The sequence below is a fragment of the Mustela nivalis genome (genome assembly GCF_964662115.1).
Source record: "Mustela nivalis genome assembly, chromosome: 11".
In the NCBI taxonomy this organism is placed as follows: domain Eukaryota; kingdom Metazoa; phylum Chordata; class Mammalia; order Carnivora; family Mustelidae; genus Mustela; species Mustela nivalis.
In genome coordinates, this window is record NC_139030.1 from 52,734,969 (window position 1) to 52,757,124 (window position 22,156).

At 35.9% G+C, this 22,156-nt stretch overlaps 1 protein-coding gene across 5 annotated transcripts in view; it reads left to right on the plus strand.

Annotated features, from left to right (window-relative positions):
- GALNT3 (polypeptide N-acetylgalactosaminyltransferase 3) overlaps positions 1-19,138 on the plus strand; it is a 46,079-nt gene extending 26,941 nt beyond the window's left edge. For all 5 annotated transcript variants that reach the window (XM_082689465.1, XM_082689467.1, XM_082689468.1 and 2 more), the window contains 9 exons: positions 142-314; positions 4,850-4,999; positions 6,888-7,122; positions 7,612-7,729; positions 9,212-9,412; positions 12,245-12,376; positions 12,592-12,693; positions 17,056-17,208; positions 18,059-19,138. In XM_082689465.1, the coding sequence (XP_082545591.1) occupies positions 142-314; positions 4,850-4,999; positions 6,888-7,122; positions 7,612-7,729; positions 9,212-9,412; positions 12,245-12,376; positions 12,592-12,693; positions 17,056-17,208; positions 18,059-18,181 (1,387 nt within the window). In that variant the 3' untranslated portion in view covers positions 18,182-19,138. The remainder of the gene's footprint in view (positions 1-141; positions 315-4,849; positions 5,000-6,887; positions 7,123-7,611; positions 7,730-9,211; positions 9,413-12,244; positions 12,377-12,591; positions 12,694-17,055; positions 17,209-18,058) is intronic.
- The last annotated feature ends 3,018 nt before the right edge of the window (positions 19,139-22,156 follow it).

Sequence of the window (22,156 nt, forward strand, 5' to 3'; positions counted from 1 at the left end):
AAGATCAACTTACATAGAAAAAATTTGTCCACTATTGTTTCTATGGTGATAAAGTCTAAATAATGATATTAGTAACGACATAGCTGTGAAATAAAGTAATAAAATTCATAATTGTTTTTCTACTTCTTTGACTTCTTCTAGATGTATTGAACAAAAATTTAAGCGCTGTCCTCCCCTGCCTACCACCAGTGTCATAATAGTTTTTCATAATGAAGCCTGGTCCACGCTGCTTAGAACTGTCCACAGTGTGCTTTATTCTTCCCCTGCCATACTGCTGAAGGAAATCATTTTGGTGGATGATGCTAGTGTAGATGGTAAGAAGGCACATGAAAATTAGATTGTTTCCCAAGTAAATCCATGTGATGTTGTCCAAAGTCTATTTTATTATATTGTACTCTCTGCATGCCACCTCAGAACTTGAGTATAATACCCTGAATGGTAGGTATGATGGATGAAAGTAGAATCTAAGGGTGTCCATATTTAAATATTTTAGAGTTCAGAAATGTATGAAGTACCATGATCCATAACTTTGTAGTTCTCAGTGTAAGATTTTTATTGTAAGGCATAGTGGTTAAGAACACAAACTTGAATCTTGACTCAGGCCATCTTGGCTTGAATCCCAGCTCTGGTCCTAACCAGCTATGTAATTTGGGCAAATTACTTAATCCCTCTATGCCTTAGTTTCCTTTTCTTTAAAATGGGGAAAGTGCCATATTTCATCAAATTTATTGTATAATACATCATTAGTTTGTTTACCACTTGAATAAAAAACACAGCCAATTAAGCAAAGATGCCACTGATTATAAGTATCCAATTGTGCAGCTTAGGAGTGATGAAATACATAAGTAATGCGTAAGTCCTGGTGTTGTTTTGAAGATAAGATGAGTTAATATAAATAATACATTAATTAGTAATATAAATGAGTAGATAAAAATCATTAAAGAGTCACTACATTCTGTTTTATTTTGGCTGCTAAATATTCCAATATTGTTTACAAAGTTAGCTAAATTCTTTAATGCATATATACTTAAACTTGTAAGTCAATTGTCAGTTATTAAATTATACATTTTTAATTGGAATCACAAAGCTAATCAAATACCCTAAGTTGCTAAATTTTCAAACAGTACAAGTATTCTAAATACCGATCAGATACAGATTATTTCAATGGTCACAAAATTTATTCCTGAATGAACTGGGTTTGGATCCAAATTCTTGAAGGTCAAATTCCAACTCTAATTCTAACTAGCTATTTCCTCATCTTTAAAACGGGAATAGTAATACTCTTCCATCAAATCCAAAACAACATCTCTTTTAAGATAAACCATCATTTTATGTACTATGAAAAAAGAAAAAGTTACTGCTTATTAAGTGACATGTCACCAATAACAAGATTTATCCAGACTTATGAAATGATAATAAGTGAATAGAGTATAAGATTATTAACTTGATTTATTTAATTATTTCTTCATATAATCCTCAACATTTCTATTATTTCAAAATACCATGAATGAACTGAGATTATGTTTTGAAATTACATTAGCATCTAGGTGGACTAAGATTGCTTATCACCAAAGATTGTTGACCTGGATGTGAAACCTAGTCACCAAATGGGCAAGTTTTTAAATTTAAGTCTCCTCTTTATGGGTAACACTACATACAGATTTATGACTTGAATTTCTAGTCCTTTTACCCAGGTTATATCACTACTTAATTGTAATCGATGAATTTATTTACTGCCTACGGTGTTCTGAATTTTTTCCAATTCTTTCTACTTGGTCTGCAGTCCATAGAGTTTTAAGAGATTGAAGTTCTGAACGTCTCTGATACATTTTGTCATTTAAAAAAAAAAAATTTTTTTTAATTCCTGCTTTGGTTTTGTGTGCTTTCTTCTCCAATTATTTTTATTTTGTTTGATTTTTCAAGCAGTGAGAAATTAGGGCCACAATAAGGCTATTGTAGTAAGCCTTTAGTCGAAAGTAACTTCTGTTATTTAATTATAAATTTAATTTATATTTTTTATAAAAATATAAAATTTATAAATTTAATTTTAAAATAAAATTAGTAGACTTCAAGGAAATCAGAAAGAAAGGTGGGGACCTTAGATGTCTTAGTTAGTTAAGCATCTGCCTTTGGGTGAGGTCATGATCCCAAGGTCCTGGGATCCAGCCCAGCATCAGGCTCCCTGACCTGAGGTGGAGCGTGCTTCTCCCTCTGTCCCTCTCCTGGCCCATGCTCTTTCTCCCATGTGCTCTTTCTCAAATAAATAAAAACTATTTTTAAAAAAAAGAAAGAAAAATGATATCCGGTCATAATCTTCCTATTTCATTTTAATTTTTCTATTTCTCTTAATCACTGCCTAAATAAGCATATGTTTATCTAATTATATCCATGTAAGAAATCAATTTTGAAATCTGACATTTTCATGTAATATTCTTATTAGCTCATTTCATTCACTTTCAGAACTTTATTTTTGATGACCATGATGGACTAGATGCATTTCACTTAACCATTCACCTTCACTTGCTCCACAGTGTTAATATATATCATACTGTAAAATGAATATCTTTGTGCTAATGTTATTTTCCTCTATTTGAATTGTGTCTTTAGGTAAGTTAGACTGCTTAGTCAAAGGGCCTGAATATTTTTTATAATTCTTTATTACAATTAATAATAAATTTGCAACCGTTTTCTTAAGGGATATCTTTGCATACCAATGTAATTAATTTGTCTTATTGAATAAATGGTCTAATGATGAGTACCCCCTGTGGAAAATGTGTCCCTAGTCTAAAGAAGTGTGTGAGGTAGAAACGATAATCCCTGATTTCAGTTGGTTTAGGGAAGAGCAGCAAAAATATGTGGATAATCAAGTGACAGAGATAGGTAAGTCCCAATGATAGTAAAACAAAAATAATCAGCATTTTCAGAGCATAGACCATGTGGTAAGCCCTGTCTTAAATGCTTTATTTGTATAGCAGTCTTTCATTTTATCTTCCCAGCAATCCCTGGTGAGGGTATTATTATCCCCATCTTAGAGATAAATTGAGGTATAGGTAAAATAAAATAACTTACCTAAAGTCATGCAGCTAAAAGTAATGGGTGCTATAAATAGATAAACCCAGGAGATCTGATTTCACAGCTTTGCACTCTTAACCTCACAAAAAGATGGTTATGGATGGGGATTGAATTTAAGGGGCAGGTAAAAATTTATAGGAAGTTCAGAAGTTGTGGGTAAATAAAAAATGCCTTAACAAATCCAACAGTGGGACAGTTCACTAAAGAAATCTGTAGTGACTCCATTTAAAAAAATCAATCTCCATTAAGGCCTTTGAAATGTTTTTATATAAGTTTCTATTTTATAAGTCAAGACTATGGTTAAAACAGGAAAATCCATGATTTATACTTTAAGACAAATTACAATCCTGCTTGCCTTTCAGAGAATTAATTCTGAGGTACTTAAAAATTTAAGTTTAAAAATTTAAAAATTTAGTCTCTTACTCTGTGGCAACAGTGTTTAGACTTATTTTCTACAGAAGTTGTTCATGGTCTCTCACCTCCTGTATGAATGTTTAGGCTTTGAATAAGCAACTCATTTATCTGTACCACTGAAGAATAGGAAGAAAACATACATAATCACAGATAAAGTCATCTATCATTTATGCTTCTGAAATCTGGCAGAAGCAAGCATCTACCCTAGGACATTTTTAAATTTTTTTTAAAAATGTATTTATATGACAGAGAGATACACAGGGAGAGAGGGAACACAAGAGGGGAGTAGGAGAGAGAGAAGCCCTTTCCCGCCGAGCAGGGAGCCCAATGCAGGCTCCATCTCAGGACCCTGGGATCATGACTTGAGCCAAAGGCAGACGGTTAAAGACTGAGCCACCCAGGTGCCCCTACCCTAGGACATTGATTTATGTTCTCAGCATTCCAAGATCTTTCTGAGGCTATAGTATGGGCCTAAGAAGGCTACCTGAGGAACTATATTATATACTCAACAAAGAATCATGAATTTAATGGTGAAAAAGCAGACTTATGAATTTATTTCAAGATATGAGCAACACCTGACTAACGTGATTAATGTGTTTTCTTTTACCTACTGTTTTAACTCTTGCTTCTATGTCTCTTATCCAAATTGGAATGTTGAATATCTTAAATTAATATACCCATTAATAAGATTTAGCCTATTTTAGCTTCATTCCTCACTTACATGCTCATTTCTTCTGTCATATTTTTACTGGAAAAAAAGATTTTGTGTCAGAGGACTCCAGAGCTTTCAAAAAATTTTATGCTGATTCTTTGTAAAAATATTTCCAACTGTTATAACCTTGGACTTTTCCTATTTGCCATTTTCCTTAATATTTTGTTTTTAAATTATTTTGATCACTAAGTATCAGAGAATCCTTTGATACTTGTCATTTTTCTTGAAATTTCCAGATTTAAATCCCAGTTTTAAAAAGTGTCAAATATGTTTTTGGCCAAATTCAGTTTCCCTCACTCCCTTAACTAATGTTCTTAGACCCCTAAATGAACTGGGGTCTTTTTAACTCCTGGGGTCTACTCCATTTGAAGTCTCTGCTTTCCCCCAAACATATTTATTGATATTGCATGTACAGGATAAGTCTGTGTTATAACATTTTGTGTTATAGTAGTTCAGAAGTTAAGATTTGTGTATATGGCTATTTTTTCATTAAAGAGCTCAAGATACAATTTTCATCTTAATGGAAGAATGTGTGCAACTGTTGGGATGATAAATGTAGAGATATCATTGCTCTGTGGTTTATTAGATTTCATATGTTATATATGAATATAAACTTAGGAAGATTTAATCCTGATTTTTTTTTTCTTACAGAGTACTTACATGATAAACTAGAAGAATATATAAAACAATTTTCAATAGTAAAAATAGTCAGACAAAGAGAGAGAAAAGGTCTGATCACTGCAAGGTTGCTAGGAGCAACAGTTGCAACAGCTGAAACCCTCACATTTTTAGATGCTCACTGTAAGTATGTATGTATAGACATAGTTGTAACATTTTCCCTCTGCTTCCTTATAGTTTAAAAAGTGAGGAAGACTTTTCTTTAGATGACTAATTCTATTTTCTTTAACATCATTTTCAACTGGTGATTATAGCAATGATGTCTGAAGCAGATTACAGCTCTGGGTAGGGACCTCGTTTAACTTACATGGAGTTCTTACCTCCTCTGTGTTTTGGGCTCCTCAACTCCAGTATCCTTCAGTGACCAACTTTCCTGGCAAGTTATCCTTGCCTGGGCAATTTTTTCCAGACACACAGTCTGTCAGAAGAAAAAAAAAAAAAATGTTTTTCCTTATTATTCTTGATTCTTACAGTTTAAAATGAATGAAAGTTTTAAGTGCAATGAATTCTATCTTTAAACTTTGTTCTGGTCCTGATACTTAAAATTTCTGTATTTTAGTTCTTTTTTCAAAGATTTGCACACTTCTCTTGTGCTACATTAGGGATACCTCCTTCCAACTTCTTCTGGCATTTCTTAATGAATATTATCAGTTTTTATTTTATTGCTACTGTTTCTTTCCCTTTAATTTTTAATGGTTTTGTTCTCCAGTGTCAATGATTTTAAGTAAAATATATAGCATATAGCATTTTTAGATTCCATATTTAGAGTGCATGTTAGGAATTACTAAAATGTCAGTTAGTCCCCCAGCTGTAAGTTTAGTGGGTTATGCTCTTTGTATGAGTATTTAGTTTTGAATTGAGTTGGCTAGCCCTTTGATTATGTTTGACCTGGCAAATGGTTTTGGTTATATGCTAGTTTTTACAGAGGGCTTTTGGACTTGCTGAGTCTCTTTAGAGCTCTCAAATCCAGTACTCTCTTAATACCTGGCTCTTAAATGAGCAGAGAGGTCTGAAGGTAATCCAAGAGAGGTGTTTTAAAAAGAAAATGGTTTATTCTCCAATATTGCCTCTGATGGTCCAGAATTACGATTATGTCAGACTGGGCATTCTTTCTCTCAGGCAAATGTATCTGATGTATCTCCTTGATGCCAAGTGGTCCTCCTAATAACTGCCAAATTCTCCTGATGGGGAGACCGGGGTAGGACTGACTCTCCTGAATTCTGTGTGTTAAGTGCGCCTGGCCCACAACCAGGGCCCAGACTTTTTTTATAGCATTCTTTTGCCCCCACTTTCCATTAGGGCTGAGGCAGGTTTGAATGGTCCTTCTCCAACTGCTAAAATCAAAATATTTTGACTCCTTGACTTATTTTCTCCTAAGGCTCAGTTAGAGAAATGAGGATTTTGATTGCTATACCTTACTTAGGGAGACAAGTTTAAGTAATTCAGAACACTTATAGGGTTAGGTGGCGTGAATCAGCAAATAGTTACTTTTGACTCATAGCCCATTTCAGAGGGAAACACAGATCTGAAACTTAAACATGCCAGTGTCATTTTACCTCCTAAGATTAAAAAAAAAAAAAAAAAAAATCTCCTGTAAATAAACTTCCTAACTATGCTGAATTTTGCTTTACCTTTTTCACTCTACCCTCATCTCATCACAGAAACCTTGAAGAAATCTCCTTGGGGTGCCTGGGTGGTTCATTGGGTTAAGCCTCTGCCTTCCTTTTGGATCATGGTCTCAGAGTCCCAGGATCGAGCCCTGCATCGGGCTCTCTGCTCATCAGGGAGCCTGCTTCCCCCTCTCTCTCTACCTGCCTCTCTGCCTACTTGTGATCTCTCTCTGTCAAATAAATAAAAAATCTAAAAAAGAAAAAGAAAAAAGAAATCTCTTCAATGTTCAATGCTCAAAAATACAATTGACTATTATTTGTTTCTCTAAACTGTCTTCAAAAAACAAAATAGAAAACCCTCAGTGTTTTCATTGGCTTGATTAGAATTGTGTTCCTTCCAGGTGAGTGTTTCTATGGCTGGTTAGAACCTTTGTTGGCCAGAATTGCTGAGAACTACACGGCCGTGGTGAGTCCGGATATTGCATCCATAGATCTAAACACGTTTGAGTTCAACAAACCTTCTCCTTATGGAAGTAATCACAACCGTGGAAACTTTGACTGGAGTCTTTCATTTGGCTGGGAATCACTTCCTGATCATGAGAAGCAAAGAAGGAAAGATGAAACCTACCCAATTAAGTAAGATGATAGCTTTCAAAGTCGTATATGCAGTTCAGTTATTTAAATACGTATTCACTCTTTGCTTTTTACAGTTTTTGCCTCCAAGGTCATTCACACTAACAAAATAAAGAACACACACATTCTATGTAGGGAATAAAAAAAGCCATATATATATATACTTACCTACGCATGATATTACCAATTCGGAATTAGAAGTATGTGAGGTCTTTCGTCTTCCTCATAATCGTTACTTCAGAATCTTAAGGCTTGGTTAGAAGACACTTCATAATTTTATTCTGTTGGGAGAGGATATTTAAACTTCTTCCCTGTGCCCCCGCAAAACTTGACTCTGAAGATAGCATTTTTTGTTTTTATTAATCTATGTAAAACCTTTGAAATTGTGATCTCTCTTTAATTTTGGGGGGGAATTTATTTCACTTGGCTCTTTAAGTTCTTTTTTCTTATTTAATTTTTTTTAACAAAGTTTGACAATGGATTATTTTTCAGAACACCCACTTTTGCAGGAGGCCTTTTTTCCATATCAAAAGAATATTTTGAATATATTGGAACTTACGATGAAGAAATGGAAATCTGGGGAGGTGAAAATATAGAAATGTCTTTCAGAGTAAGTTTATAAATATAGTACATATTAAACAATAAAATACACATTTCATCCTAACTGGTTGATACAGATTGTCATAGATGTGTGCAGTCTTTACTTTTTGTGCTTTCTAAAATTTAATTGCTAGAAATTCTAGAATAAGGGTATTTCTCTTAAAATGTAACTTAATATATTTACTTGTTGCTGCCAATGTAACAAGAGGAATCAGTTAAACGCCTGTGTCCAGCCAATAACACCAATTAATGCACTTGTAGCTACTGAATTCCAGCCAAGATAAATATAATTCAATCTAGTGCTTCAGGAAATGGGTTGATTATCAAGGGAGTCAGAATGGAAAAACATTTATGTATAATTTTAAAAAGACATTAACTCTTTGCATTAAATGAGCTCCTTTTTTCCTATGCGTATTAAAAGTTAATATGAGAAACAAAACAAAAACTTTGGATGGTCTCCAATATACTTACTTGATTTCATGAGTTCATTTTCTGCAATGACTCTATCATTCATTTTTCATCTATTAGGCTGGAATGTCGTAGGAAAAAAACTGAGCTAGGACTAGAAGATTTAAGTTTTAGCTCTGGCTGCAACACAGAATGGCAATGATGAGCTTAATTAGCCAAATTTGAGCTGCTCAAGGCAAGGGCCTTTCTTTATTCACTTAAGCCTTCCCAACCCCTAACACATGTTAGATTTCAGGCACAACTTGTTGCATTAAAAATACCACTGAGTTTTCTGATTTGTTTTAAAAAAGAGAGAATATGACCTCTTGCCCTAATACTAGTACAGACTATTAAACATGTCTTCATTTTAGGTTTTTTGCTTAGTGACTATGGCAGAACTGATTGCCACGGTATTTAAGTGAGTAGGTATTGATTTAATAATTTCCCAGATAAGTTTTTTGACCCACTATCTCTAAATAGGTATGAGTATTTTTAAACAATGACCAACTACTTCACAAGATTGTACTTGGGTATTATCTGGAATTATTTTCTTAATTACAAAATTGAACATGCAAGGGTAAATGTAGTCTGGGTCCACTTACTCCGAGACTGCTAGTTCCTGCCATACAAGAGAGAATCTTTGTTTCAAGTGAACTGGCCATGTATCTTATATAAGAAGATAGAAGTCAAAATACAAAAGAGCCTTTGGTCTTTGGTATACATTAGAGTGCTGACATAATTGTTTGCAAAAAAAGAAATGTGGGATTTGGTTTTTATGAAGGATTCAAAATCACTATTTTGTTAAATTACTTTCTGAAAATATGTCCTTGTTGTATTTAGTTTTTGTACCATTTCATAAAATTGTTTTTTTTTTTTTTTTATATTTAAGAATTTAAGTTGAACTGGCCAGGAACAGAGACTATTTGAAGTTTTAATAAATTTCTTTTCTATATTTTATTTTTATTAGTACCTTAAAGATGAATTTAAAAGCAACACTTGGTTTTGTAAATATACTGTAAATTAAACAAATATCATTAATTATCAGGTATGGCAATGTGGTGGGCAGTTGGAGATTATGCCTTGCTCTGTTGTTGGACATGTTTTTCGCAGCAAAAGCCCTCATACCTTTCCAAAAGGCACTCAGGTGATTGCTCGCAACCAAGTTCGCCTTGCAGAAGTCTGGATGGATGAATACAAGGAAATATTTTATAGGAGAAACACAGATGCAGCAAAAATTGTTAAACAAGTAAGTTAGAGCTAAATAATTAAATCATGATAAAAGTCCACGCCAAATTCTCATATTCTTTTACTTACTTGAGTCAGTTCAAGAATACAACATTGTAAAAAATTATTTCTGAAGTTGGTTTTTAAACTCAAAATACATAACTTATTGATGCCAGTTTTTTCTCTTTTTAAGGAAAAAAATGAAGTAAATGGCTTTTTTAAATATTTAGGCATTCCACTTGATGTTACTCTTTAAATATGGAAGATACTTAGTTTTTGTAACTGCCTTGGTTCAGGATATTCCTGAAAGAAAAGTAAGATTCAGTGGAACCAGTTGTAACTGGTTTGAGGTGATGTGATTAACACCCAAAGGAAGGTGCTAAGAGGCTTTTTGAACTGGAGATGGAGACAGTGTCAAAATGTGGCAGGAGAATAAACCAGGAATATCAAGCCATTTAAAAAAAAAATTTTTTTTTAAGATTTTATTTATTTATTTGAGAGAGAGAGCATGAGCATGAGCGGAGGGGAGAGGCAGAGGCAGAAGGGGAAGCAGACTCGCTGCTGAGCAGGGAACCCAATGCAGTGCTTGATCCCCAGACCCCTGCAATCATGACCTGAGCCAAAGACAGACACTTAGCCGACTGAGCCACCCAGGAGCCCCAAGCACTTGCCCCCCACCCAAGTTCTAGTTCCACTGCTTGCTGGAAGGGTTTACCCTGGCAAAGCCCCTTTGAGATGCAGAATGAGATAACACTGGTTGAGAGGTTGGCCCGGCATGGAGTATATGCTCAGCCGACCTTCTTCTCTCTGCTTCTCCATCTTGAGGGACAACATACTTGCATGTCTCCCAGAGTAGTTATGAAATAAAGAAGTAAGTGTTCACAAATGTATGGCACTGTTGTTACTGACCTGTCATGGATAAAAGCTCTACAGAACTGTGATGCTTAATACACTGGCCCTGAGGTCCAACAGGTTCAGTACTGGTTGTGGTAAATGAACTAGACATTTTAGGAGTGTGCCTCAGTGAATATGCCCCCAATCCTTTGGAAGAAAAGTGCTGATTTGCACGGGGTATATATTGAGATTAAAGGGGGTCAACATTTTGACTGTTACAACAAATGGTTTGGTTACCTCTTTTCAGTTTTTCTTTGGTTCCAGTATCTCCCTGCAACATGTTAGTAAGATGCAAAGTCAGAGTGCTAGTGGATTAGCCCGATATCTTTTCATCTAAGGCCACCAGAACAAATTGGGCAGACTGTGTACTGCGAACGGGTACGGGCTGCGGAGGCAGGTGTGTGCGGACTGCACCTTATACTCCCTTGTCACCCACAAAAGGGCAAGCAAGCCAGTAAACCCTTGTTTTTATCACAGGGCAAACGGATCTTGTTACAAAATACGTAAGTTAGCCAGAAGTCCTTTAGAGTTTTACACTTTTTGCTAAAACCCCTGGATTCAAGACAGGTGTTGGCAGAGAAAATATTTACCTTAACTGAAATAGTGAGCTCGAGTGTTTAAACTTTTCTTATATTTAGGTACCAAATATAGTTTTTCTTTAAAATTTTACCTATGGACCCAATACTTTTTCAGTTTAATAGTGTTCTCTAAAAAATTTTTTCCTTAGTCTTTTTAAAATAAAGGAAAATGGGGCGCCTGGGTGGTTCAGTGGGTTGAAGCCTCTGCCTTCGGCTCGGGTCATGATCCCAGAGTCCTGAGATTGAGCCCCACATCGGGCTCTTTGCTCAACGGGGAGCCTGCTTCTCTCCCTCTCTCTCTCTGCCTGCCTCTCTGCCTACCTGTGATCTCTCTCTATCAAAGAAATAAATATTTTTTAAAAAATGAAATAAAGGAAAATAAAATGCAATTGATTAAAAACTTGCCTTTTTCTGCCAATACATTGTTATTGTTAAGGTGTAAGTGACACTCTTAAAACTAGAAAAAACTTATGCCCAACTGTGTTGTCTTTTGTAGTCTTGACTAGAGAAAAGATATAAATTAGACTGTATTGGCAACCATCTTTTTATTTCTTTATTTAACTTTTTTGAGAAAGAGAGAGAGTGGGGGAGGCCAGGGACAGAGGAAGAGGGAGAATATATATAAAATGTGTAAGTAGTTTAAATACTTAAGCTCATCATTTCAATTAAGGTAAATATTTTCTCTGCCAGCTTCAGTCCCAAGGTGGAGCTTGATCCCCTGACCCTGAGATCATGACCTGAGCTAAAATCAAGAGTCATGCTTAGGGGCGCCTTGGTGGCTCAGTGGGTTAAGCCTCTGCCTTCAGCTCAGGTCATGATCTCAGGGTCCTGGGATCGAGCCACGCATCAGACTCTCTGCTTAGCCGGAAGCCTGCTTCCCCCCCCCCCCCCCTCTGCCTGCCTCTCTGCCTATTTGTTATCTCTCTGTCAAATAAGTAAATAAAATCTTAAAAAAAAAAAAAAAAAAAAGAGTCATGCTTAGCTGACTGAGCCACCCAGGTGCCATAGCAACTATTTCTTTATACCTTCTTCCTCACACCTCACTTCACAGATCATTCTTGGGTATAAAATTAGAATCAATTTTGGATTCTCCCACTACCATTTCTCTAGAGATCTTTGCCCCAGTGAGGGAGGTTTGGTAGCAGAAAGAAAGAATAAAAGAGCATTATGTCATCACCCACGCAGGTAACTTGGTTCTCTTTCAAGGAAGAAACAAGCAAGGAGGCATACTTATTGCCTGAATAAACAGTGAATTCAGTTAAAGTGCATCTTGCATTTTGGCCAGAATTCTTTTCTGGCCCAAATATAAATACAAAACATTTGAACTCTTTTACTAGTGCTGTTCTGATTAAGCATTTGTTTTACTTCTCATCTTTCTCCAGAAATCATTTGGTGATCTTTCAAAGAGATTTGAAATAAAGCACCGCCTTCAATGTAAAAATTTTACATGGTACCTGAACACTATTTATCCAGAAGCATATGTGCCAGACCTTAATCCTGTTATATCTGGATATGTGAGTATTTTCTGGCTCCTTTTTGCTTGGTATATATGCCTTTGCCACAAATATTTATGTGGTCCAGGGAAAATTTCCGACATATTTTCTGGTTTATGGCTTTTGAGATTTTACATGTACTATTTATTAATACTGCTTCCTGAGATGAATTGAAAAAAATATATATCAACCACATAGATTACATTTTTTTTAATAACTTGAAAATTTTCCTTTAGATTAAAAGCGTTGGTCAGCCTCTGTGTCTGGATGTTGGAGAAAATAATCAAGGAGGCAAACCATTAATTTTGTACACGTGTCATGGACTCGGGGGAAACCAGGTGAGCCCTGCACTAAAAGTCCTCGCTTCTCACTGACACAAACAGGAGTAGGTTGTCAGAAGTCCCAGATCACCTTTGTATTCGGGTAAATGGGTGTTTAAAATGTTTTAGGTTAAGTTTGGCAATTAATATTAAAGTTGCTGAGTGCTTGATTTTGACTCTCATTCTGGTTCTGAAAACAATTTGAAGTGGCTCACTTAGTAGAAAGGCAAATGAAAAAATAATAGGATAAAGCCATTTGACATTTAAAAACAGGATCTTCTATGTGGATCTTTGATGTTGGGGGGACTACTGGCAAGGTGATTTTGCAAAACTATACGTAAAAGCTATATTTACTTAAATGCATTCAGTAGCAAATTGTATTCAGTGTAAATACCAAAAGAGTAGTATTAGAAGTTATCTTTGTGGGTCATGATATTGTTTCAGTATGTTGTTGAATAAGGGCATGTTCTTGATTACCCTTCACTGGTATACCTGCTCAAATGTCACATGTGAGTATTTGGCCTGCCATGGGTACAGAACTTACAAAGATAACATTTCTAGTTTTTAGCTTCCTTGCCTTGCCTTTTACAAGTTTTCTCCTGGAAAGATAGGATCGTCTCATTTGTTCATTCAACAAATTCACCGAGTAACCCCTGCGTGCCAGACGGATATTCTGCTGGATTCAAGCAATTTAGATTCTAACTCCTTCAGGAAATCTACATTTCAAAGCCAGTGGTTACAGTCAGCATGGGAAGGTCTGGAATAAAGCCTTCAGAGCGCTTCAAGATTATGAAGGAGGGCATCTGAATGAATTAGACTGGGCGCCCATACATTTTCCTTGGAAAGCAGACATTTGAAAACATTTTTTGGAAGATGCTAGGAGTTAGTGAGGTAGCTGGTTGGAATGAGAACAGGATGAGACGAGTATGAAGAGGGGTTACAAAGGAGAGGAGCTGGTATGTCTTTTTTTTTTTTTTTTTTCTGTGAATTGCAGGTATTCGGGGAGGGAGTCCAAGATGTGTATGGAGGATTTTTACAATATTAAATACTAATGATTTTGACAATATTAAATATTAAAAACTCCTGTTTTAGTAGGATGGAACTTTAGTGGTGTCAGTTTTAAGAAGAGTCCATTTACCTCTTGGTCTATCCTCTTCCATGTTTCCTCCTACTCATTAGCCTCAGCTAAATTTAGTTCCCATCCCTACTCATCCAAATGAACCAGTCCACCAAGGGTAGGTGGCACAGATGCCCAGAAGCCATAGCTAGTGAACAGGATCCATTGCCGGATGATTAAGCTGTAATTCTGAAATGGGATGGAGATACACATACACAGACCCTCACACAAGCATATGTATCTATATATCTAGATACATATCTATCTACACATGTGTATATGTGTGTATATATAGGAAAATTTAAAATATGTATATATAGGAGCACCTGGGTGGCTCAGTGGGTTAAGCCTCTGCCTCTGGCTCAGGTTGTGATCCCAGGGTCCTGGGATCGAAGCCCACATCAGGCTCTCTGCTCAGCGGGGCGCCTGCTTCCTCCTCTCTCTCTGCCTGTCTCTCTGCCTGCTTGTGATCTCTCTCTCTCTCTCTCAAATAAATAAATAAATAAATATATTTTTTTAAAAACTTGTAAATTTAAATATAACATAGCTGTCTTTTTAAAAAACTCCATTGGGAATGGAGAAGTAGTTCATATATTCTTTCAATAAATATTTGTCTATAATGTCTATAATGTCACTTGCACTGCTACAGTAGTGAAAAGGGAAAAATCTCTGCCTTGTGGAGCTTGTGTTTTTCAAGGAGAAGGGGAAAAAGAGTAATTTTGGACATAAAGAAAAATGAAGCATGATAGGTGGATAATGTGAACCTGGGGAGTGGGAGAGGGGTTTGTTTTTGGAGGTTCAGGAAGACCTCTCTGAGAAGGCAACTTTGGAACAGAGGCCTAAAGGAGTTGGAGAGGAGCCATGTTCCAGGAGGGGAGCATCCTGGCAGAGGGGGTGCAAGGCTAGAAACTAGGGGTGGGTCAGTGGAGCAGTCAGAAAGCCAGTGTGTGGCTACAGCAGAGTGGTCTGGGCAGACAGGGTGGGAAACAAGGTCAGAGACATCGATAAGAAGCCTGGTCATAGAAGGCTTTGCAAGCCTTCCCTAGGAACTTGGATTTCATTCTCAGTTTGACAGAAGCCATGTGAGGGTTTTGAGCAGGAGGATACTATTTCCCAGTTTATATTTTAAGAAAATGACTCTGATTTCTAGCACTGTAATATAGCCATCGATTTTATTTTAGTTTATTTCCTTTAAATTTTTTTTTTCAGTCAAGCACTGCATTTAAACTGCTTTGCAAATTTTAGTTCCTTGAGTGCTAAGCGTTTTGAGATATCATCTAACCTGACCATTTCTTTATGTGCCCTTTTACTGTTTTGACCAGATAATGATCTTTGTATAACATAAAACTCCATTGTAACAGTATTTGTATATGCCAACTAAAAGTAAATATGTTGATAATGTGGCTATATTGATCAATATACTGGTACAGTGCCGTGTAAGTCATTATGGCTTTGTAACACTGAGCTTTGTTCCTGTGCTTCTTATTCCAGGGTATTTGTCCTGGTTCTAGGTTACGTTTCCCCAGTGTTCCCAGGTAGCTAATTGCATATTCTTTTTGGTTGCTAAAGTATCTTCTACTATTTTCTATTCCTTATAACTTGCCTTTTAATGATTTTTTTTAAATGATGTATGTGAGGTAAAATATTGGACAGACTTTCCTACCATCTTTGAGATCCTAAGATTTATCTCTCTTCAAGAAGGATAGCTAAAATGCTGTTTTCGTGATCTACACTCATTTTCATTCAGTGTCTTCATCTGAAGAACTATCAGTTATAAAAATGATGTATATATTTGTGGAAGAAGCTAAATTAAGCATGAGGCCAAGACCAGGGGAACTCAAGATTAATTCAGCTAATGTTTGTGGAGTGCCTACTCTAATACACATAAAGGGTTTAGAAAAAACCCTGCTTAGCACATAAGAAGGGCTCAATAAATATTAGTGCTAAGACTAATTGCTTCATTATTGAACATCCATTATGTTCACTTATTTTATCTTTGAAATGTCAACATTATGGAGTATTTGATTTGTGAGGGATGTTATTACTAGATATGCTGCCTGACTTTGGTCTATGGTGAAGCCAGCTAGCTACACACACAATTCCAATAGAATGCTATGAAAGTTATTTCTGATGTACTATCGGAAGCCTGAAAAGGGTGTGATTTAATTCAGTAGGACAACCTCAGGGAAATTAAAGAAGCAAAGTAACATTTCAATTGGCTTTGCAAGGATAAAAAAGGAATTAGCTAGGCAGAGAAGAATCCAGAAGGATATTCCGGGCGGAGCACAGTAAAGCAGTCTTGGACTTATGGATGCATATACTCTACATTGGTAAAATTGTGTGAGAAGAACATGGTGTACAGTTCAGGCAGTGGTTGTTGTAAGATTGAAAACTGAGGAGTTCATGTAGTTGTTAAGGATTGTGAACTTCCTCTTAGCAGCAGTAGTGACTCACCCGAGGAAGGGAGGTAGGGCATCAAATCAGTGTTATGAAAGACCAACTGGCAGCAGAGTGAAAATGCAGAAATTGCAGGTAGCTGGAAGTATTACAGTGGAGATTCTGAGTGCTGGAATAAGAGAAGTGAGATACAAAGCAAAGTGCGATGGTGACATCTGAGAGGGAAATTCAGTAGAGCTAAAGGGCTGATTAATAAATTGGACATACAGGGAGAGAGAAACTTTAATGCTAGTAATAGCAGCTAAGATGAATAAAAAGCTTACCATGTACCAGTTATTGTTCTGAGTGTTCTACATAGATTAGCCCTCTTAGCCTCATAACCCTGTGGGGCAGGAAAACTATAAAATCACCCATTTTACAGGGAAGGAAACTGAGACATGGAGATTACCTCATCTAATTGTTCCTAGTGTAAGTGAAAATGCCATTAATTGAGATTAATAGGAGAGAAGGAACACTTGTGGAGAGGAAGAGGCGGTTAATGTGCTTATTAGAAGTTTCCAGGTCCTTTCTGTGGCACACCTGTCCTAGCTAACCTCCATTCCACCTGACTTACTTCCCATTTCTGACACGATAGGGAGACGGTACCTTGTTATGTAACTACCTGCTGGGGATAGGCTGGGAAGGGGTTATAGCATCTTCTGTCATAAAACTCATATTTCTAACACCTATTTTTATTGTATTATTTTGTTGCGTACACAGGACTTCATTATTCAGCAAGTTGCTGATTTTTTAAAATTATTATTATTATTGGACCATTATTTTGCAGCTGAGGATACAGGTCAGTGACAACATTCTTCTTTTCACAGTATTTTGAATACTCGGCTCAACATGAAATTCGGCATAACATCCAGAGGGAATTATGTCTTCATGCTGCTCAAGGTCTTGTTCAGCTGAGAGCGTGTGCCTACAAAGGTCACAGGACAGTGGCCAGTGGAGAACAGATATGGGAGATCCAGAAGGTACCTCAGTGCAATTAATTTACCCCTTCCCATAATTATTTTGATTAGCTCAAGTTGCTTATCTGGGAAAATGCATGAACCATAGCATAGTAATGTGATCCGTCAGTATTTCTTTGTTAACTTTGTTATTGTGTCTGTCTACCAATGTGATGAGAGAATGTTTCTATGAATTAAATACTCGTAGGAACAAGTTGCTTAATGAAAGCATGATTTATACCGTCAACACTTTTGTAAATTATTAATAATAGTTGCTCATGTTTGTCTTTTTAGAGTTTCTTACAATGCTTCTGGCATTTAATCATGGCCAAGAAAAAAAAGATCATTATCTTTTTCGTCCCTAAAGTGACTAATTTCTCCTGTTTTTGTGCTTTTTTTAATGAATTTAGAATTGAGAGAATACATAAAAAAATCTTTGCTGTTTTTAAATATATGTATTAAAGCTTAGCTGGAACATAGCAGTCCTTACCTGAAAATTGTTTTGTACCCTACTAAAATACTAAAAGATCGATTTTTATAACATCATTTTTTGAAGGGTTTGTCACTTGTGGATATAACAATGGAATTGTTCTTATTTGAAAACTTGATTCAGACCTTACTCTCTATACATCTCTTTATTTATCTAATACCTCCTGTGAATTGAACAGTAGTGGCATAAATGATATGGTTTACACCAGAAACCAGAAAGATTTTATCAGACAAGGTTGATCTGAGAAAGATTAAAAGTTAAGAGCTGTGTACATTTGGTTGTGAGTGTCCTTTAGCTTCAATGAGACTATGATGTAGTTTTCATATTTATCAGTTAACTAGGAGTCTTGAAATTTAATGTCTGTTGTGTTTTCTTTTTTTCTAGGATCAACTTCTATATAATCCATTCTTTAAAATGTGCCTTTCAGCAAATGGAGAGCATCCAAGCTTGGTGTCATGCAATCCATCAGATCCACTCCAAAAATGGATTTTTAGCCAAAATGATTAAGTGTTCCTTAAAATTAAGGAGTTGAAAAAGGAGATATTCTTTCTCACAAAACTGTGACTAGGCATACACTGTAGTTTTTGAAAATTATGCAAAAGCAGCTAATTGTAACTTATTCCAAGTGCATTTTTCTTATTTATGTCTTAAGATGTCTATGTAGCATTGCTACAGAAATCTTTTAAGTTTCCGTTTCAAAGCACAATAACTAATAATACCAAAGACTATTTTGAAATGTCCAGATGTAGGGGAAGAGATGTTTACAGTATGATGAAATAATTTTCTAAGTAAAGTGATATTTGTGTGTTTTGTACACTTAAAGATATGCATAGCTACATTCACACACTCACACTTTAAAATATTTCTTCTAGTTTTTTGGGGGGAGGGAGAAAGATTTGATACTGTATTTTTTTAACTACATAGAAATGGATCAATGAAGGTCAAGCATTGGCCTTTGTGTATAAACCAGGAAATTTTTATAGATCTAGAATTTATTATATAAAAATGCAGGTAAACTTTTTTGCCTTTTGTTTTCTTATTTGTCATAGGTTTCCTTAAACACGAAATTAAATGAATAAGAATATTTTTAACACTTCAGTATCTTGGCAAATTTTAAAATACTTTTTAGTCTGAATCCACTTGACTTAAAGCACTTAAATCTTGCTTAAAATATATTTCTTAAATAACTATATGGTGTGTTTTCCCAAAGCAATTAAAAGAAAAACTATAAAGTACTATCTGTTGAAAAGATGTCTTTTTCCTTTCTGCTAGTCCTTTTTCCTTACCAAAACTCACTAATCTTGAATGTTTGTGGAATTGAATTTCAAATGCAGAATACTTGACTCATTTAAAAGCTAAATTTTGTTTGTTACTGATTCAATTTAGATCATCTTTGTAAAGAATTTTTTTCATCAAAAAAAAGCTTCTATGTGGAAAACACAATAAAATGAATCCTTATCACTATTGTAACTTTTTTATTTCAATTTCTTTTCTCTTTTGGATAAAATATATAATTCCTATTAAATGGGGGGGGACATGAATTTTGTATACTTAATTTAAGTACCTACTGTAGAGCCATCAGATATTTTTTAAGGAATACTCAACTATTTCGGGATGATGGCATAAAAGATAGGGAATGGAGAAGATTTTTTGTGTTAGATATTTTGAAAATTTTTTACTAATTTCTGATATTCCTTGAGCATCTGATGGAGTAATTTTTTTAAAATGTGATCCCTACATAGATTTAACACTTTTCTTTTGGGTCCATTTTATATAGAGATCTCTTGTATTCTTATTTAAGAACTAAAGTATGATTGGCTTTAAATGTTGCTGATCCTCAGTTGTACAAAAGAAAATATTTTTAAATCATTGGCCCTATCACCTCATTGTTTGTAACTTTGAACTTGCATCAAAAGACCTGCATTCTTGGGGACTTGTGGCACCTGGGTGGCTTAGTTGGTTAGGCGACTGACTCGGTTTCTGCTCTGGTCACAATCTTGGGGTCATGATCTCCGGTTCTGAGGTTGAGCAGCACTAACTTCCAGTGTCAGGTTCTGCACTCAGTGCAGAGTCTGCTGAAGATTTTTTCCCCTCCTCCCTTCCCCTCGGCTCCTTCCCTACTCACTTGCGTTCCCTCTCTCTCTCTCAAATAAATAAATGAGATCTTAAAAAAAAAAAAGACCTGCATTCTTTAATTTATTATAGTGCCAACATTTATTTCAATTCAACTAATATTTATTATATGTCTAACGTGCCAAAGTTAGGGTAGGCAGAATGAGTCTTATATTGTCTTTGAGCTTAGATCTTATGGAGCAGAGAGACAAATGATTTTGAAGTAACATAGGGTCGCCTGGGTGGCTCAGTTGGTTAATCATCTGCCTTTGGCTCAGGGTCCTAAGATCCAGCCCTAGGTCGGGCTCCCTGCTCAGTGGGGAATCTGCTTCTCCCTTTCTCCAGTCCCTCCCCAACACTTGTGGGCTCCCTCGCTCTCTCAAATAAAATCTCTAAAATTTTTTTTGAAATAGCGTAGTAACATTATGATTTAATTTCATGACATGACAGCTTATTCGTATGTGATATTTCTTCAATAAGATATTTTTATTGCTATAGCTAAATACTAATATGTATTGTGAAATATACAATGGTGCCCACTCACATGCACAATTTCTGTTTCTCAATTTGTTACTCTAGAGTAAACATCCAGGACCAAATACTGCTCTTAAGGTTCATTATATCTCACAAAACAAATCCTCAAAGATATTTTGTAAATAAAAATCATATTTTAAAAAAATTCGAGGGGCACCTGGGTGGCTCAGTGGGTTAAAGCCACTGCCTTCGGCTCGGGTCATGATCCCAGAGTCCTGGGATGGAGCCCCACATCGGGCTTTCTGCCCAGCAGGGAGCCTGCTACCTCCTCTCTCTCTGCCTGCCTCTCTACCTACTTGTGATCTCTGTCAAATAAATAAATAAAATTAAAAAAAAAAATTCGAGTGCCGCCTATGTATTAGGCATGCATTATCATGTCAAGATTCAACCCCAAATCTATTTAGATTAGTTGGTTTTATTATAGCAGTATTAAATGCATCAAGGTAGGGTCCTTCTTACCTGATTTAGGAGCCTCAGTTCAAGTGTCACACAACTCATTTCATTAGGGATTTACCCTTCTGGATAGAGGTAGTATCTTTTAAGTCTGAATTTTGTAAAATGCTAAAAGGAATCTGTTTATGGAGTCTAGTTGCCATCTACCTGAGAGATCTGAATACACGCAAGTGTGAAATTGTGGAGCCCTTGCTCAATTTCAAGCGACTGTAGCAAATGGTCTAATTGCTTCACAAGACCTGACATGTTGCCTTCATTCCAGAGGACTCAGTCCTGAGAACTCTAGATTGGTAAGCTAACTGCCAAACCTGCTAGGGTTAACCTGATGGGTGGGCTCACTTAGAACTGGATGTGACTAGCCGCAAGAGAAAATAAGCAATATCCTAAAATGGCCTATTCTTACAACCAATAATGACGAACTATTAAGTCCCTATATTGCCAGGTAATTGGCCTTCCTGTTAGACAATTTAATTAAATACTACATAAGCCATCAAAATATAAATGCAAAAATACAAGGAGTTGCTATTTCCGAGAAAACAAGGTTGGATGCTTTGGGACAACAACTGATGTCAAATTATTTTTTTAAAAATGCTCAGTTATGTGTGGATGAGAACTTTAAAAGAGAAAACATATCTCAGAAGATTCTGCACTCAAATTGCTTCCAATTTACTTTTTAAAAAAGCAAAGGATCTTCAGACAATGCATTTTTACTGTGGTTGGTGCAGGAAAGAAGTTGCATATAATTCTCATAAACTGATTCATACTCAAAAGGCCTTGGCCTTTCAATAGAGTGTTTGTGAAGAAATCAATATACATACAAGTGTAGGAATGAATGTGCTTTAAGTTGAAAGCATTTGATATATATCATCTTCTTATGGCTTTTTATTTTAACTATTTTTGAAATTATTATCAGTCTGACTGCATTGGAGGGGAGCTTTTTCTGCACGCATGTAGTCACTATTGCTGTTCAATATTCAACAATATTTAGGAAACATCATTGGTGTTTTCATGACTGTAGTAGGCATCAGAGACTAATGATACACAAAATGGTCCTTATCTTTAAGAAGTTTACAGTCTAGGGGCACCTGGGTGGCTCAGTGTGTTAAAGCCTCTGCCTTCAGCTCAGGTCATGATCCCAGGGTCCTGGGATCAAGCCCTACATCGGTATCTCTGCTCGGCAGGGAGCCTGCTTCCTCCTCTCTCTCTCTGCCTGCCTCTCTGCCTATTTGTGATTTCTGTCTGTCATATAAATAAATAAAATCTTAAAAAAAAAAAAAGTTTGCAGTCTAGTAATGACTGACAACAATATTTTGGAAAGAAACACCTTCAGCCTACAGTGAGTCCATTGCCAGGAACGAGAAGAGAAAAAACAGTGCCGTGTAT